Below are 16,967 nucleotides of genomic sequence, written 5' to 3' on the forward strand. Positions count from 1 at the left end.
CCGCAGGCATCCGCGCCTGCGGTTTTTAAGGGTCCCCGCGTCGCCGGCGCGGCAAAGACCCGTCCTCGGTAGAGCCGATTCCCTCCGCAGCTCGGAGGGAATCCGCCATTTCCAGATCGCGTCAACCCGGAAGCCCGCAAACAAATATATTTCTCACCACCTAGTTTTTTACCCGCCTGTCAAATTTCTTACATTTCCACACAGTGGAATTACAAGCTGAGGGATTGCTGGTGTTAGAACATAAGAATATGAGAAGGGGCCTGAAGCTGGAGAAGAGCGAAGGTGAATCTAGTCCCACGTCCTATTCTCACAATGGCCAACCTGGTGCCTGCAGGAAGCTTACAAGTGGGATTTTAAGTGTTGGTTGTATTATGCTCTTTATTATTGCTTTTAGAAATTGTGTTGTGCTTTCTTATTGATTATATGTTTTGCGGTTATGCTGCACGCCACTCAGGGTGCCGTTCGCAGAGAAGCAGGATATATAAGCAAACAAATAAATGCTGCTGCTGATTACACTGCGCCCCTCGGAATCTTCCACAAGCCTCCCTTGTTCTAATGAAAGGTGTAGCAGCCACACAGATGAGAGATTCCACCCTTTCCAAAGTACTGAAGAAAAATGTATGTCTTTTAGAAAAGCTTAAGCAGCTTTGGAAGAAACTTCCAAGGCCTGTCAAGAAAGCTATTTTAGGCTGAATTCTTAATGGCTGTAGTAAATGATGATATATTTCAGCAAGCATAGATTTCATTTTGGCAAAGAAGCCATGGTACTCTCCAAAAGAACCAACAATGCCCAGTGAGAATTTGACAACTGAATTCTGGAGAAATTGCCCCACTTTTGCCCTCTTGTGCCTCGAAGGCGTCATTCTGAAGGGCTTCACTGGCTGCATTTGGGCAAAATTGGGAAGCAGCAAAGAACAGCTTGCTTTCACCATGATGTGCATGAGCTGTATGCTGGTTTGCACAGCTCAAGCAAACCCTCTTTGCTCCCCCCTTAGTCCAGGGGAAAATGAACCCAGAGATTACCATTACACCCAGACCCACACTCGCAGTTCCTTTCCCCCATGAATTCTGGTTTGGACAATGCTAAGCCAGCTACTCTGTGGTTTGTACCCTTGCTGGACGAAGGAAGAGGGCAACCAGAAACACTTCACGCTGCCTGCACCCACAAACAGTCAGGATTTTGTGTCGTAAAGCTGGGAATGATCTTGAAAGCCATTCCCAGTCAGGTACCCTAACAGTTTTAATCAGTTTTAAGGTGGTTTCATATGGTCCTATCTTGGAAGATTCTCTAGATCAGTGGGAGAGCCGCTTCTGCGGGTTGGGATCATTGCCATCAGTGAGCCACTGAGTCCATTTACGGCCCCTTCTACCAATCTCTCTCTAGAGGAAGAGTCTGGCTCCTGGACTGTGATATCCACTGCCAAGAGCCATAAGAAATGGTCCCCCCTGCCACCACCACCATATCCTTAATTATATTGTATCTTTGTGTGGAACTTAATTTAAAGTTGCTTTGGGAGGCCGTCTTGGCTGAAAAGTAGGGCATAAACATAGTCAAGGCTTGCTTACAAAGTCCGTTGGCATTATGCTCGTGAAGTGTTCCGAAAACTCCAGTGTCCTATTTACTCACTTGCTGAAGAGAGACAGCAAAGCCTCTTTTCCCAGCAGCTCATGACATTTCTGCGCTGGGAGAGATAGAGCACTCGGTCCCTGTCTCCACCAGGCAATTCTTTGTCGAATCTGGTTAGCAGGTGAGTGCTAAAATGTAAGCCTGATCTAGAGGGGCAAGAAACATTTTTAATAAGAGCTTAGATGTTCATGATATAGAGTTCTATAATGTCCAATAAGCCTTACCCTCTTTGCCATCCAAGGCTTTGTTTTTGTCCTCTTCATCCAAACTTGGGACTCTCCTCGGCTCCTCCTTCACCTTCACCTCATCCAAGGCAGTCTCCATCCCCATGGCATCCCCAAGCAACTTTTGGTCCTGTGTCTTATGCCTTCGGGATTGGCTTCGTTTTCTGTTAGCCCTGGATTTGGGAAGGGAAAGAAATGGTAATGCCTCATGAAAGGAAAGGCTCTGGCGGAGGAAGGAAAGCAATTGCTTGGAAGCAATTGTAGCAGGATCACCTGGATGAATTTTACCCTTATGATTTCTATATAATCATCTATCCATATATATCCATATATAACCATCTATCTTTATGATGATTCTTATACAGTGGTGCCCCGCAAGACGAATGCCTCGCAAGACGAAAAACTCGCTAGACGGAAAACTCGCTAGACGAAAGAGTTTTCCGTTTTTTTAGTCGTTCCGCAAGACGAATTTCCCTATGGGCTTGCTTCGCAAGACGAAACGTCTTGCGAGTTCTTGCGAGTTTGTTTCCTTTTTCTTAAAGCCGCTAAGCCGTTAATAGCCGCTAAGCCGCTAATAGCCGCTAATAGCCGTGCTTCGCAAGACGAAAAAACCGCAAGATGAAGAGACTCACGAAACGGATTAATTTCGTCTTGCAAGGCACCAGTGTATACCCATGTATCTAACTGATTTTGAATCTGCAGAGCTATATGCTTAGATTTTAGAAATCCAAAAATGACCTCTGCCCCATTTCTCTCCCCCTTGTTCTTCTAATGTACTTAACATCTCGCTAACATAGTAGGAAGCAATAAATATGATGTGCTGGCACTTTCCTCTGTCCAGGCAAGCTCCTCAGCAGCTAAAAACAGGAAAACACTAACCACAATGTTTTAGACAGAAGCAGATGCTGTGTGGGGGTTATCCGTATTATCAACGGACAAAAGTTTCTTTTCCTCTTTATTATTGTAAATTGGGGAAAAGGTCAGGCTGATGTACCATCTGAGGAAAGAAGAAGTTGGGGAGTATTCTTTACATGGTCAGGGGAAAGGCTTATGTATGTGCTCATTGGTTTGATTTTTGCTGCCATATGCAATTATATACGATTATGTCATGTTTTAGGATGTATGTACTCAGGTATAAAGCCTTACTGCGCTAGGGCTTCGGGGCCCAGTCTTTGGAAATCATTCCACTGGGTCATTATTGCTCAGCAATAAAATATCACTTTCTCTTTCTCCATTGCTGCGTCTGCCAATTCTTGGACACAATTTGAGTGGGCCACAGGTACTCTATAAATCCTTGCGACAATTTCATAAGAGAGATCAGGATAGCTAACATTGTAACGAGCCAGGCAACAGGTCAGAGCAAACATATGAAGAAAACCTTTCTGAAGACCCTTAGTGGGCGCAAATGGGGGGGGGGATTCTAATGTGCTCAGAAGGACCCCATGTATGCACAGCTCAGTCCACCAGTCTCAGCAACAGGCCTGAAGATGGAGAGGGCGGAGCTTTGTTAATGGGTATAATCACCCTCTGTGTACATGAAGACAGAACAGAATAGGTTTCAAATCAACAATACAGGGTGACCCAATCTTGGCTGAAAAACAGGTCATATTAAGTCATGGGTAGGCAAACTAAGGCCGATGGGCTGGATCCAGCCCAATCGCCTTCTAAATCTGGCATGCGGACGATCCAGGAATCAGCATGTTTTTATATGAGTAGAATGTGTGCTTTTATTTAAAATGCATCTCTGGGTTATTTGTGGGGCATAGGAATTCATTCATTTCCCCCCCCCCCAATATAGTCCAGCCCCCAACATACCTGTATTAAGGGATGAATAAAGATCAGAAATAAAGGCACGGAACATCCTGATATTAAAGTCTGGAAGAATGTTTGTACTGTATATATTTTTTTAAAGCAATTTTTTTAAAATGCCCCCAAATTATCAGTTTCATAACTAATGGAAAAATGGATTTGAATAAAGGAATACAGATTGTTGGTATTAAAGTCTGGAAGAATGTTTGTACTGTATATATATTTTTAAAGCAAATTTTTTAAAATGCTCCAAAATTATCAGTTTCATAACTAATGGAAAAAAATTGATTTGAATAAAGGAATGCAGATTGTTGGTAACCAATGAGAAGTGTTGAAGCCTCAAAGAGAGAGAGGGAAGTCAACTAACATAACAGGGATTCAAACAAGTTTACTGGAACAGAAAGCAAGTGAATGTAAGGGAAGAAAGATAAGAAGAAATATAAATATAATTTCTTTCTGGGAGCCTTTTGTATAGAATACTCAAATTATGGTTTGTATCCTTTGAACAATTTTGTGTATCTCATTAATTCCCGCCCCCTTTATTATTGTATTCTTTCTTTTTTTTCTTTTCTTTTTCTTTATTGAGGTGTAATTATTAATTTATTATTTCTCTGTAATTTTCATAAATAAAATAACAAAACAGAACAGAACAGAACAATCAGTTGTAGTCCTGGATCCCCAGAGCTCATAAAATGTCCCTTCCCTTCCTCTCTATCTCCTTGTGCAACAACAGCTGCCTCATACAGCCAAAATTGTGCGAGTTTTGAGTTTTTTTGCAGGAAGCAATGTTGCCTTTACTCGGTGTTTCTGATAAAGCAAACATCCTACATACAGACACAAGTGACAGCCAAGAGGCGACACAACTGTGTTCGTAACAAACATCTTTCTGAAGGATTTTTTTTAAAAAAAAGTTGAAAAAACTTCTCTGAAGCACAGAAGCAAAATTTACCAACACCTGTCTGTAAATACTCTCTCCCCGACCTCTGTGTATGTATATGTGTGAGCATGTGTGTGCATGCATAGCTACATCTCTGTTAATTAAGTTGCTTCCTGTTGCTTTCAACCCATTAAGTGTCCCCATGCCTCTGGTCTCCTGCATGCCATTGGTTTCAGCAAACAGATGTGGCTTAAAAGGAAGGAAGGAAGGAAGGAAGGAAGGAAGGAAGGAAGGAGAGAGAGCCCCCACATATTGTGGTCCCCTCTCCACTCTCTTCTCAGCCACTACCAATATAGCACACAGCAACTCAAGGCAACTTTAAATAGTCCAAAACCTACCACCCAAGTTCCACACCTTTTACAGCCTGTCGGTGGTGGGGGCGGGAAACATTAATTCTGTCACAGCAGAACACAGCTAACGGGAACTTTTAATGAGGCAACAAGCCCAACCGGCTGGAAGTGATGTGGGGGCTAGGTAGAGAAATGCTCTACGTCCAAAAAGAAAAAAAGAAAAACCCAGAAAGGCAGACACTAGCAGAGGAATTACTAATGACCAGAGTTGAGCCATACGGTCCCTCTCCAAGTGAGTTTACTTCACACTTACAAGACAGTTTGTTAGCAGGAACCCACCAGTGGAACCCAAGTCTTGGAATTTTGTTTCACTAAGATTCAGGAGAAGTTGCAATGCTTCCTCAGAAGGGAAGTGATAAAGTCTCCCAATTAATAACCAGATGCTTGGGGGCTATATTTTTAGCGACTGGGGGGGGGGGTTGCTTGCAGAAAAAATTGGAGCAAACTTCAGCTAGTTTAACCCCATCTCTACAAGTAGAAATCAGGAGCTGCATGCTTCACTTTCATAAAGTTACACTGCCTTATGCATCACAATCCAGGTCTGTAGACTCATGTTATCTAAAAGTAATGTGAACAAGGCTACTTGTCAATCTCACCACTGCTGAGGATAAACGGGGTAACTTAGCCAAGACCCTGAGGAACCGCCAGTTACAGACATTCTCATAGACTGCTGAAAATACCTACAAGTCCAGCACCCCATGGATGACTCCTACGTTGACCCTCTTGACATGAAGGTGTATTCTGTCTAGCTGCACACTTGGATCATATCTGGATCCTTTAGCCAAGGAAGACAAACCTCTCCCACATCCATGACATCAAATTGGATAAGCTATACAGATATCCTTTCTGTAAAAACTAACCTCCACTGCCTCCACTGTCTGGCCTCTCACTGACCAGACAGTTCAACATATCCAAGACCAGCTGGGAACCCATCAGGGAAGAAAAGGCAAGATAATAAACACAAATGCAACGAAACAATCCTTCATGTCTTTTCTGGTTTCCTATCCCAGATTGTAAACTGTCCTGTGATCTTCAGGTGAAGGGTGGCATAGACATTTTAATAACAATAACAGTAACAATAACAATACCCTTGCTCTGCTCTACAGCCTATTTCTCTGCTCAAGGTCTTGCTCATGGCCGTTGTTGGCACCTTGAAATAAGTCACAAGTAAAATAGATCTCGGAGACCTGAGCCACTGCTGGATGCCCTCTTGCCTGCAGGACAACTCCAACTGCTTTGCAGGAAAGAACCAACCGCAGGAGAAAGAAGGGAGACCCCTCTAATATACAAGAATAAGTTTTTACTGAGCCGAATGCATTTTTAACAAAGCTCTCCCTCAGGGGCACTCTTGAACAATAAAGAACTTTGTGTGTGTGTGTGTGTGTGTGTGTGTGTGTGTGTGTGCACCTGGAGGTTTCCTCCCTCTGGATCCAACCAGCATAGCTGCTGTGACTTTTTGGATCTCCTTGGAAAGCTGTTTTGGCCAATATTCTAATGCAAGACTTGGTCATCTAGGACTAGGCAGAATACGGAGGTAAAAAGGTAAGAAGCAGCTAAGGGAGGAGAGCTATAAATAACATGGTGAATGAGCAAGTACTTGACCATCTCCAGGTAAGGCTAGGAAAGGACTTCTGTCTGAATCTCTGGAGAGTTGATGCCAGTTAGGGTAGCCCGTACTAAGATAAACTAACCAATGGTTTCTATAACACAGCTTTCTAGAAAGGGCAGCATACTCCTAGAAGGATTTGGTTCTTCCCCATCAGTGTTACCACTAAACTTCCTCATGTAGAGGCTGCTTTCTTCCTAAAGCGTGCTTGATTTGGGGTGGGTGGGGGGTGGAGCAGGAAACACACACATACACTTGGTTTCATGTCTTGTGGCAGAACAAACCATTTATAAAAACCTTCAAATCCAATGAAAGTCTGTGGAATGGGATCACTGCTCTCTATTGACAATTCACTCTGTTGACCAATTAGCTTTAGCCACAATCAATTAACCGTTATGTAAATAGCAGCCATGTTTCAAGCCAACAGCTTCACTAAGTTAGGCAGATTTGGGGACAAAATCAGCTACATGCTTGATAAATAAGAGTCAAGGGCAGTGTGACAAATGGCTCCTGGCAGAGATGGGAAAGTAATGCGAATTTCTTAGGTGCCAGCACACATTTTTTAGGAGCCTGCAATATCCAGTTGTCAGGCACCAGGTCTGCACAGGGCAGGGAAAATCTGTTAAAATTCCTCTCTTTTTTTTGGCAGCCCAGACACCCAGGTGCCTGGGATTTTTCCAGCCCTGGTTCCCAGCAGGTCATGCTCAGCTGACAGTAGGGCCTGTGTGCCCTGCTAGAGGATGAGAAGGGACGATTAAAGGCAACTTGAAAAACTGGATCCTCAGCCAACCATCCTCTACTCTGCCAGGAGCAGACATGATAGGATTGCTGATTTAGAGTTAACAAGGTTTTCAAGCAGAAAAATGGTATTGCTAGCATGGTAGTCTGCCCGAGCAGAGAAAATGCATTTCGGTTTAAAACCATAAAACACTTTTAAGCAAGAGAGGTTTGAGGGTGAAGAGTGCAGGAAGGAGAAGGAGAAACAAAAGCAAAAATTAAAATAAGTAAAAGGTGATTGTACCTGTGAGGTTATGCTAGCTAGCAAATAATTTGCAGCGGTAAGTGATGGAAGCATGACATACATATATGCAGAGCACACTTGAAGCTGGACTGAGAGCATAAGCTGCTTCATGAGGCATAACGACCACAGAGTGCAAGCACTGTAATGCTGCTGCTGACAACTGACAAATGACATAACAGAGAGCTACCAAAATAATGAGGAGGAGGAGAGGCTAAGAGAGCAAAGTGCATTAAGTTGAGGGTGGGGCAGGAGGGGAGAAAAGAGAGAGGATAACATTTGTACCTCACTAATGGTCATTATTCCACTGTGGTGACCATTTAGAGGTCAGGCATCAGATTTGCCATGAATCCTTTATGAAAGGACTAATTAAGCAGACAACTATCTTAAATTCTCTCTCTCTCTCATCACACACACACACACACACACACAGAGAGAGAGAGAGAGAGAGAGAGAGAGAGAGAATTACTAACACTATATAGTCTTCTGAAGTGTGATGGGGCCTAGAAGCCTGCGCACGTCCTGGTACAGATGGTGTCCTCCCTGCCATTACCTGCTTCACATTACAGTGGTACCTCTAGTTACAAACTTAATTCATTCCGGAGGTCCGTTCTTAATATGAAACTGTTCTTGCTAATGGGGCCTCTTGCTGCTGCTGCGCCACCAGCACACGATTTCCGTTCTCATCCTGGGGCAAAGTTCTCAACTAGAGGTAACTCTTCCAGGTTAGCGGTGTTTGTAACCTGAAGCGTTTATAACCTGAGGTGTTTGTAACTCAAGGTACCACTGTACTTCCTAGGGAGGTTTCATCCAAGGTATCCAGAACTCTGGGAACTGCATCTCCTATGACCTCTACTGCATTGAGTGCACCATGTATGTGAAGTACTCCCCAAGCTCTTCCAGGCTTAAATGGAGAATCTCAGTAGAGATTAGAACACTTTCTAGATGTAGGTACCCTGTATGTCACAATCTATTGAAGAAATGTAAACCGATCCTAGTAATAACAGAACTGACTCCCATACTGGTTTTGGTTTTTTAAATAGCTTTAGAGGACATAAGACCTTTGGGAAGTTTTTTAGTAGAGGCAGTGAAATCCACCACTGGAGCAACTGGAAGAAATAATGGGATGGGGAAAGGAGAAAGGCACAAAGGCACTCCAAGCCTTCTTCTGCAATAGTAAGGGCTGGAAACTTGTTTCAAAAATGAACACTCAAACTGGGAGGGAAATGTTCTCAGGATATTAAACTCTATGACAGATAAGTCCGCTCTATGCTAACATAAAGTGTACAGAAGTGGAGAATATACAGACAGCCCTGGCTGTATCAAGATCTCCGCACTAGGATTCTGAAACTTAATCCTGACTGGTATAATAAATTGAGTGTGGCAAATAAGCTTGACACTCGATAGCCATCTAAAACGCAAGAGCAAGCGAGCGCAGCTCAAGTCAGACATGTCAACATTAAATGACCTGACAGGGATATTTCAAAATTATGAAAGGATTTGAGGGAGTACGATAAGGAACTATATTTTTTACACTGGAATGGAGAGGGGGGAAACTAAAAACAACGGAAGCAGCATTCTATTGTCATAAATTAGGTGTTAGCCTGCAACCCACCCAGGTAAGGTTTGTTCTCTTCCAGAAAGCAGAAATGCACAAAAAATGCTATCTAGTTCAGAAAAAAAGTTGAATTACACAGCCGTTTTATATAAAGGACCATCATTGTAGATATTTTAAAGGCTGGCACAAAAGACTGCAAAACTTGTGGGGTGTTTTCTGTGACACAAAAAAGCTACCACAGTTGAAAGTCAGCAGGAAGTGGGAGGGAGAATTTTGAAGGCAGCATTCCAATGGCTTCAAGTTGCAAGAAAGGAGATTCCAACTAAACATTTGGAAAAACTTTCTGACAGAAAGAGCTGTTTGACAGTGGAACAGACTCCCACGAGAGGTGGTGGTTTTTAAACAGAGGTTGGGTGGTCATCTGTCATGGATTCTTTAGCTGAGATTCCTGCATTGCAGGGGGTTGGACTAAATGACACCTTGGGGTCCCTTTCAACTCCAAGATTCTATGATTCAAAAGAAAAAAAGCAAATAATAGCAGGTACTCTTGCAGATATTGGGTTTGCTGAGCAGGCAGGGGGGGGGGAAGGGGCATGCCCTATCACTGTATCTATGCGACTCCATTGGACAAAACTCTTCCCCACAAGAGAGGATCATGTTTAGTAAGGTCGTGTCACAATATTCCTCCTTTGGCCTAGTGGCACAGGAAAGGGGGTGCAGTGGGTGCAGGCTGCCCCAGGTGTCATCACTGAAGGGGGTGACAAAATGGCAACTTTTTTTTTAAAAAAAGTAACTTCCGCACCCACCACACACCCCTTCCTACGCCAGTGGTAGCTAGGTGAGGCGGGGGGCACTGGGCGCCACACCGAGGGGCCTCCAGCATGCCTGAGCCACGTGTCTCTCCCGAGGGGGAGGCAGCAGGCAGGCTGCCTGCAAGCTCTGAGCTGCTTTTTCGAGCAGCGTGGGGCTTGTGTCTGCCCACCGCCTCAGCTGCCCTACAGCTGAGGGGGAGGCTGCGGAGAGGCTCCACGCAGAGCGCCCTGCCTTGGCTTGCCCCACCCCCATGGGCAGCTCACCCCACCCCTGGCTGCAGGACACACACGCCACACCGGGCACCCGATTGGCTAGCTATGCCACTGCTTGGGCCTGCCCTCCAATCTGGAAGCAATGTTATTTTTCTTCTCTGACAGTTTAGCAGTGACATCAGGACTCCTGTGGTCTCTCCAGAGCAACTTTGGACATTCTAAGCAGACAAGAAGTGGGCACAAAAGGACCCTCTTACTTGCGAAGCATCTTTGCTTTCAGGGCATTCTTCGTCTGATTCCAGGTTTCTAGCTCTGGGCTGGTTAGAGCCGTAGGTTTCATGTGGTCCAAGACAGTGATGTCTTTCCCTTGCTTCCATAAGTCGTATCGGTCAGGTTGGAGGACCCGTACAAAAACATCCATAGAGATTTTCACCATGTCTTTCCGGCACGTGCACTGAAAAACAAAGTCCAGACACCCATCAGTTTAGTGTTACAAGGAAGAGGTGGTGGTGGTGGTGATGTACCAACAGAATTGCATTACAGTCCACATACCCCAAACTGGCTGCCACCAGAGTTCAAAATTCCCATTGTTCTAGGCGCATTTTGCGACGAGGAACTTCATTAGCGCAAGCAGTGTCTGAGCTCTGGGCCTAAGATTTCAGATTAAAACTGCAGAGTGGAAGGAAAGGAGGGCCTTTTTCTGCCTCCCCACTTCCAGCTACTCTCTGAAGACTGGAGAAGAGACCTTCTTAAGAATGTTAGGGGGGTGGGCTAGACCATGTGAAAATGAACATAATGTTTTAGCTGCAGTTCATTCATTTTCAGCTTTGTATTCTAGTTATAAAAAAGCACGCCTAGACATTCCGTTGTTGTACCCATGCTCCTAGGTTTCTTTTTTTTTTATAAAATTTTTATTGGTTTTACAACATTTTTTAAACAATACAAACAAATAAAAAGACAAACAAACATGTATAATTTCATAACCTTTTTTCTGTAACCTTCGTTTCTCGGACTCCCCCATACCTCCCCTTTCTGCATCCCTATTTCCAAGATTATTTCAGCAGCTTCTAAGAAAATTTTATCAAATATGTGTCCTCTTAGTCCTTTCTCTAGCTTAATCTTATGTCACTGTTTCCCTTTTTCTCTCATCACCTCGGCATTTTAACCTTCATCAATTTTATAATAGCTCTTAAGGTAAATTTTAAATTTCTTCCAGTCCTCTTCCGCCGTCTCTTTCCTCTGATCACGGATTCTGCCAGTCATCTCAGCCAGTGTCATATAGTCCATCACTTTCATCTGCCATTCTTCCACGGTGGGTAGATCTTGTGTCTTCCAATACTTTGCGATGAGTATTCTTGCTGCTGTCGTCGCATACATAAAGAAAATTCTATCTTTCTTTAACACCAATTGGCCGACAATGCCCAAGAGAAAGGCTTCTGGTTTCTTAGGAAAAGTACATTTAAGTACCTTTTTCATTTCATTATATATCATTTCCCAGAAAGCCTTAATCTTCGGGCACGTCCACCAAAGGTGGTAGAAAGTACCTTCAGTTTCTTTACACTTCCAACACTTATTATCAGGCAAATGATAAATTTTTGCTAGCTTGACTGGGGTCATGTACCACCTGTAGATCATTTTCATAATATTTTCCTTTAAGGCATTACATGCCGTAAATTTTATACCGGTGTTCCACAACCATTCCCAGTCAGCAAACATAATGTTATGACCAATGTCCTGTGCCCACTTAATCATAGCCGATTTAACTGTTTCATCTTGTGTATTCCATTTCAGCAGCAAATTATACATTCTTGACAAATTCTTGGTATTGGGTTCTAACAATTCAGTTTCTAGTTTTGATTTCTCCACCTGGAAGCCAATTTTCCTATCTTGTTTGTAAACCTCCATTATTTGATAATAATGGAGCCAATCTCGTACTTTAGGTTTCAATTTCTCATGACTCTGTAGTTTCAGTTTATCTCCATCTTGTTCCAAAATTTCCCAATACTTTGGCCATTCGGCCTCCATATTGAGCTTTTTCAATGCCTTAGCCTCCAAAGGTGACAACCATCTAGGGGTTTTGTTTTCCAACAGGTCTTTATATCTTATCCAAACATTGAACAATGCTTTTCTAACAATATGGTTTTTAAAGGCCCTATGCACTTTGATTTTATCATACCATAAATATGCATGCCAACCAAATGCATTATTAAAACCTTCCAAGTCCAAGGTGTCTGTATTCTCGAGGAGCATCCACTCTTTCAGCCAGCAAAACGCTGCTGCTTCACAGTACAATTTTAAGTCCGGCAGGGCAAATCCCCCTCTTTCTTTAGCATCTGTCAGTATTTTAAATTTAATTCTGGGCTTTTTGCCCTGCCAGACAAATTTCGAAATGTCTTTCTGCCACCTCTTGAAACAGTCCATCTTATCAAGAATCTGCAAGGTTTGAAACAAAAATAACATTCTAGGCAATACATTCATCTTGATAACTGCAATTCGGCCTAACATTGACAATTTCAAATTTGACCATATTTCTATATCTTTTTCATGCTCCTAGGTTTCATATCTCAGTTTCTAACACTGGCTGCCACCCATCAACATCTCCAAGCCCCTCTTGTTCTGACTGAAATGTTGTGAGGACACGGAATATGCACAAGCACTGCCTGCTAAGGTTGGAGACAATAGCCCCTAAGTAGAAAGTGAAAAACCTTAGAATCATAGAGTTGGAATAGACCACAAGGGCCATCGAGTCCAACCCCCTGCCAAGCAGGAAACACCATCAGAGCACTCCTGACATATGGTTGTCAAGCCTCTGCTTAAAGACCTCCAAAGTAGGAGACTCCACCACACTCCTTGGCAGCAAATTCCACTGTCGAACAGCTCTTACTGTCAGGAAGTTCTTCCTAATGTTTAGGTGGAATCTTCTTTCTTGTAGTTTGGTTCCATTGCTCCGTGTCCGCTTCTCTGGAGCAGCAGAAAACAACCTTTCTCCCTCCTCTATGTGACATCCTTTTATATATTGGAACATGGCTATCATATCACCCCTTAACCTCCTCTTCTCCAGGCTAAACATGCCCAGCTCCCTTAGCCGTTCCTCATAAGGCATCGTTTCCAGGCCTTTGACCATTTTGGTTGCCCTCCTCTGGACACGTTCCAGTTTGTCAGTGTCCTTCTTGAACTGTGGTGCCCAGAACTGGACACAGTACTCCAGGTGAGGTCTGACCAGAGCAGAATACAGTGGCACTATTACTTCCCTTGATCTAGATGCTATACTCCTATTGATGCGGCCCAGAATTGCATTGGCTTTTTTAGCTGCTGCGTCACACTGTTGGCTCACCTTGCCTACACTCAGGTCCAGGAGGAGCTGCGAATAGTCTTGAATAATGCGAGGTGGCGGCAGAGGCATGTAGGAAACAAGGGTGGCAAAATGGAGGGCAAAGACAAGGGACTAAGATGCCAGTGTGTATGAGGAGCAAACTCACAGTCCCAAAGACAGGAGGGGATGTGAACCATTGATGAGAAATGAATGCCCAGGCAAGACAGATTCGGAGGCAGTGGCTGTAGGCCAGAGAGGCCGAAGAGGCAATGGGGTGGGACACATATTTGCACATACAGATTTAAAGTTAACCAACCAATGTGGAGGTGGCTGTCTTGGCTCTTTTTTGAAAATATTTATGGCTCTGAAAGTGAAGCAGGCAGGAGAGGAGAAGGGGAAGGCTCTCCCTTGCCATGCTCCCGCTCCTTTGCTGGAAGATTGTCCCCTCCTCCCATTTTCTCATTTCAGAGAGAGAGTTCAGGGCACCACCTTCTGCTCTGCAGTGAAAAACAAGCAATAATAACCCACCAGCGCCAAACAGGGAGAGAATATTTATGGCTGGGCGATTTCCAGCAAACCCAATTCGCTTAATGAAAAATAGCAGAGGACAGAAAGAAAGATCCCAGAATGTAATTTGGCTACGGAGCTGCAGACCACAGATGGTGCCCGTGTTTCAGGTTCCTGGCTGGGCTGGAGCTCTCCCCAGAGCCTCCATCAACAGTAGCTTAAGGGATTTGTATCGAACAGCTTTCCAATAGTCCCGTTCCCCCCCCCCCCCCAAGTAATTAAAAAAGGCACCTGAGTGTGTTCCCAGGGAGGGAAGGGAGGCAAGGCACTCACTTGGAGAAGCAGGGTGCTAGTCTACTGTGGTCTAAGCTGCAATAAAGCTGCATCAACAAACCCACTATTGCCCTGTCTGACTCATATGGATCACAGTGGGAACTATATGCAAAGAGATAGCACAGGCCAAAGTTGGCCCCTGCAATGTATAGAGAGGACAGGTAATGCAGCTGTGCAACTGCGTCCAATAGCTTACAACTAGGGTGTGGGGTGTGGAGGGAGGGAAAAGAACACTTCTATCAAAGTTTCCCTGTCGGTCTCTTGGAGAAGATTCTTAATCGCCATGGGTTGTTCTCTCACTACAAAAAATTAACATTTCCTTTTCCCGGACTACAAAAACAGAGGTCATTTCCAAGCATCAATGAAAGAAGTGGTTAAGAACCCTTTGCCTGTGGTTTGATTAATACAGGAGTAAGGCAGCCAATGGGGCCAAAGTTGCCCTTGATCCATTCAAAATGCTGGTTGGCAAATAATATTGAACAGGCACCATATTTTGAACTGAGCAAGGCTTGAAGGGCATTCATCAAAGCACAGGCAAGGGGACATTGAACAGTTTCCTCCCCGGTTTTTATTAAAGGATTTTCATAGTTAACAAGGGTACATACAATGACTCTGTTTTCAGTTCACAGAGTTCTTTCTATAGGCCAGTTATCTTCAGTGTGAGACACTGCTGTCACAGACACTGTAAGGTTGGAACAACAGAGGCTCAGGCAGAACGCTGTTCCTTATTGTGCCTCTTAAGGCATGGGCAAGGAGGTGCTTTTCTTGGAGAAAGAGGTCATAGCTCAGTGGTAGAGCCCCAGGTCAGTGAAAACAATGGACATGTAGTCTGGTTTTCTACAGGGCAGCTCTCCATCATGCAAATAGCAATTCTGTCCTGCCCTTTATTTCCTTCTTCACCTCGTATCTTCAGTCCTCAACAGGCAAATTCTGACACCCATCTGAACATGAGTGGACCTTGCACGCAGCCAGACTGGAACACAAGCTTCAAGTTGCTATTCCAAAGGGGTAGCTTTGCCAACAGCAGACTCTGGTGGCATTTTAAAGACATTTGCTACAAAAGCTTAACATAGTTAAATTGTAAGCAAATCTTGGTTGCATATAAAATTTGCCTAGAAACAGTAACACAACACACCCCTGAGAAACTGAAGATACGCTCTCGTGGTTTGACTAACATGACTCTGCTTGAGAGAAGGAAGGGGGGGTGTACCTCCCAGATACAAAATGTTTCTGTCACTCCCAAAGGGAAGGATCCCTCTGGGAGTATTTAATCCCAGCGTAGATTCTCTTGCTGCAACTGGTGTTATTCACGTAGGCACACCCCATGAAGGCTCCAGGAGAAAAGGGGGAACAGGGAGTCCTCAGAGAGCTGCTTTACTGTCACTTGGCCGCAAAGTCTCTCTCTGGTTCTCCCTCCCCCAGTCTCTCTGCAATGCCTCAGCTCAACAGCAGGCACATTTCCGTCTCCCTCGCCCACCTCTTTACATGCACAAATCTACCATGATGTATGTTTATATTTCAATTTTAATATTATTTTATTGCTTTCACACTGCTGCACATGAATAATTTACACCCGGGCTGGGTCCTCGGGGGCCTCTTTCTGCCCAGGCGGCGATATTTTCTCCGCCACTGTGCCGCATTGCTCCCACAAAAGCCTCTTGCCAAAAAGACGCGCGCACCCCCCGCCCTGCATTCCAGCTCCAGCACAGCTGTGTAATCCTTTCTGGAGCAGTGAGCAGCCTGGTGCAGCAGCAAATCAGAGCGCTGCTGGCAGATATAAAGGGACTGGGGGACTATTTTCTTTTTCCTTCACTGCACCAGCACCCTAAGCCAAGCTTATGTCTCCGCTTTTTGCTTTGGCACTGTTAACACCTTCACTTGAACTTCATTAACAAAACTGACACCTGACCTGATGATCTGAATAAGGAATATGGGTTGTTCTCTCACTACAAAAAAAGGAACATTTCCCTTTCCCTGACTACAAAAATAAACACTGAAGCAGTTGCGTTTGTATCCCTGCTGCGACACTTTAGCAAAGGCAGGTTGCCTGGTGGGAAAATGCTGTGATTACTAAGAACCAAACTGTACATTAAAAGGGGGGGAAAGTGTTAAGAGCTCCCACCACAGAATGTGAGTGGGGAGGGGGGGAACCCCATGATTTATTGCTTCCTCATGTTAAAAACAAATAAACAAGACTATACCTGGCAGAAGAGGCTGAAATCATCAGCTTCCGATATGCTTTCTACTGAAAGGGTGGGGCGTTTCCATATCAGGGCTCCCAACCCCCACTGCTAAATTTCAGAAGGACTATATACCATGGGCTGCTTCTTAACAAGTGGATTGCACTGGCTTCCTCTCTGAACTGAACCTCAACACTCACATTTGTGTTTTCCGAAATTCATGAAGCTCCAAGTTCAGAAGAAAGAGTGATGAATTGCTAAAACATATAAACCGGAGTTGTGCTACGAAACATTGTTTACTGGAGTGAAGCAGAACATAAATCAGTTTCCAGTTACGATGACACTTGCTCTGTCTGATTATGAAAACAACATTGAAAATTTCAATAGTATTATATAAGAACAAAATCCAAATTTATTGCCATTGTAGGGATGTTTATTTCCTGAGCTTTTTCTCTAAAAGTATGAATTTATTTAGGGTTT

The 16,967-nt window shown here is 44.1% G+C and overlaps 1 protein-coding gene across 3 annotated transcripts in view; it reads right to left on the minus strand.

Moving 5' to 3' along the window:
* Positions 1-16,967, minus strand: part of KDM4B (lysine demethylase 4B) — a 192,671-nt gene that overhangs the window by 55,014 nt on the left and 120,690 nt on the right. For all 3 annotated transcript variants that reach the window (XR_014003632.1, XM_081177635.1, XM_081177636.1), the window contains exons 9-10: positions 10,412-10,608; positions 1,852-2,024 (exon numbers count right to left, since the gene is read on the minus strand). Coding sequence is in view for 2 of the 3 variants with exons in the window: in XM_081177635.1 (XP_081033761.1) it covers positions 1,852-2,024; positions 10,412-10,608 (370 nt within the window). In the remaining variant the exon portion in view is untranslated. The remainder of the gene's footprint in view (positions 1-1,851; positions 2,025-10,411; positions 10,609-16,967) is intronic.

The sequence above is a fragment of the Podarcis bocagei genome (assembly GCF_964188305.1).
Source record: "Podarcis bocagei genome assembly, chromosome: 18".
Lineage (NCBI taxonomy): Eukaryota > Metazoa > Chordata > Lepidosauria > Squamata > Lacertidae > Podarcis > Podarcis bocagei.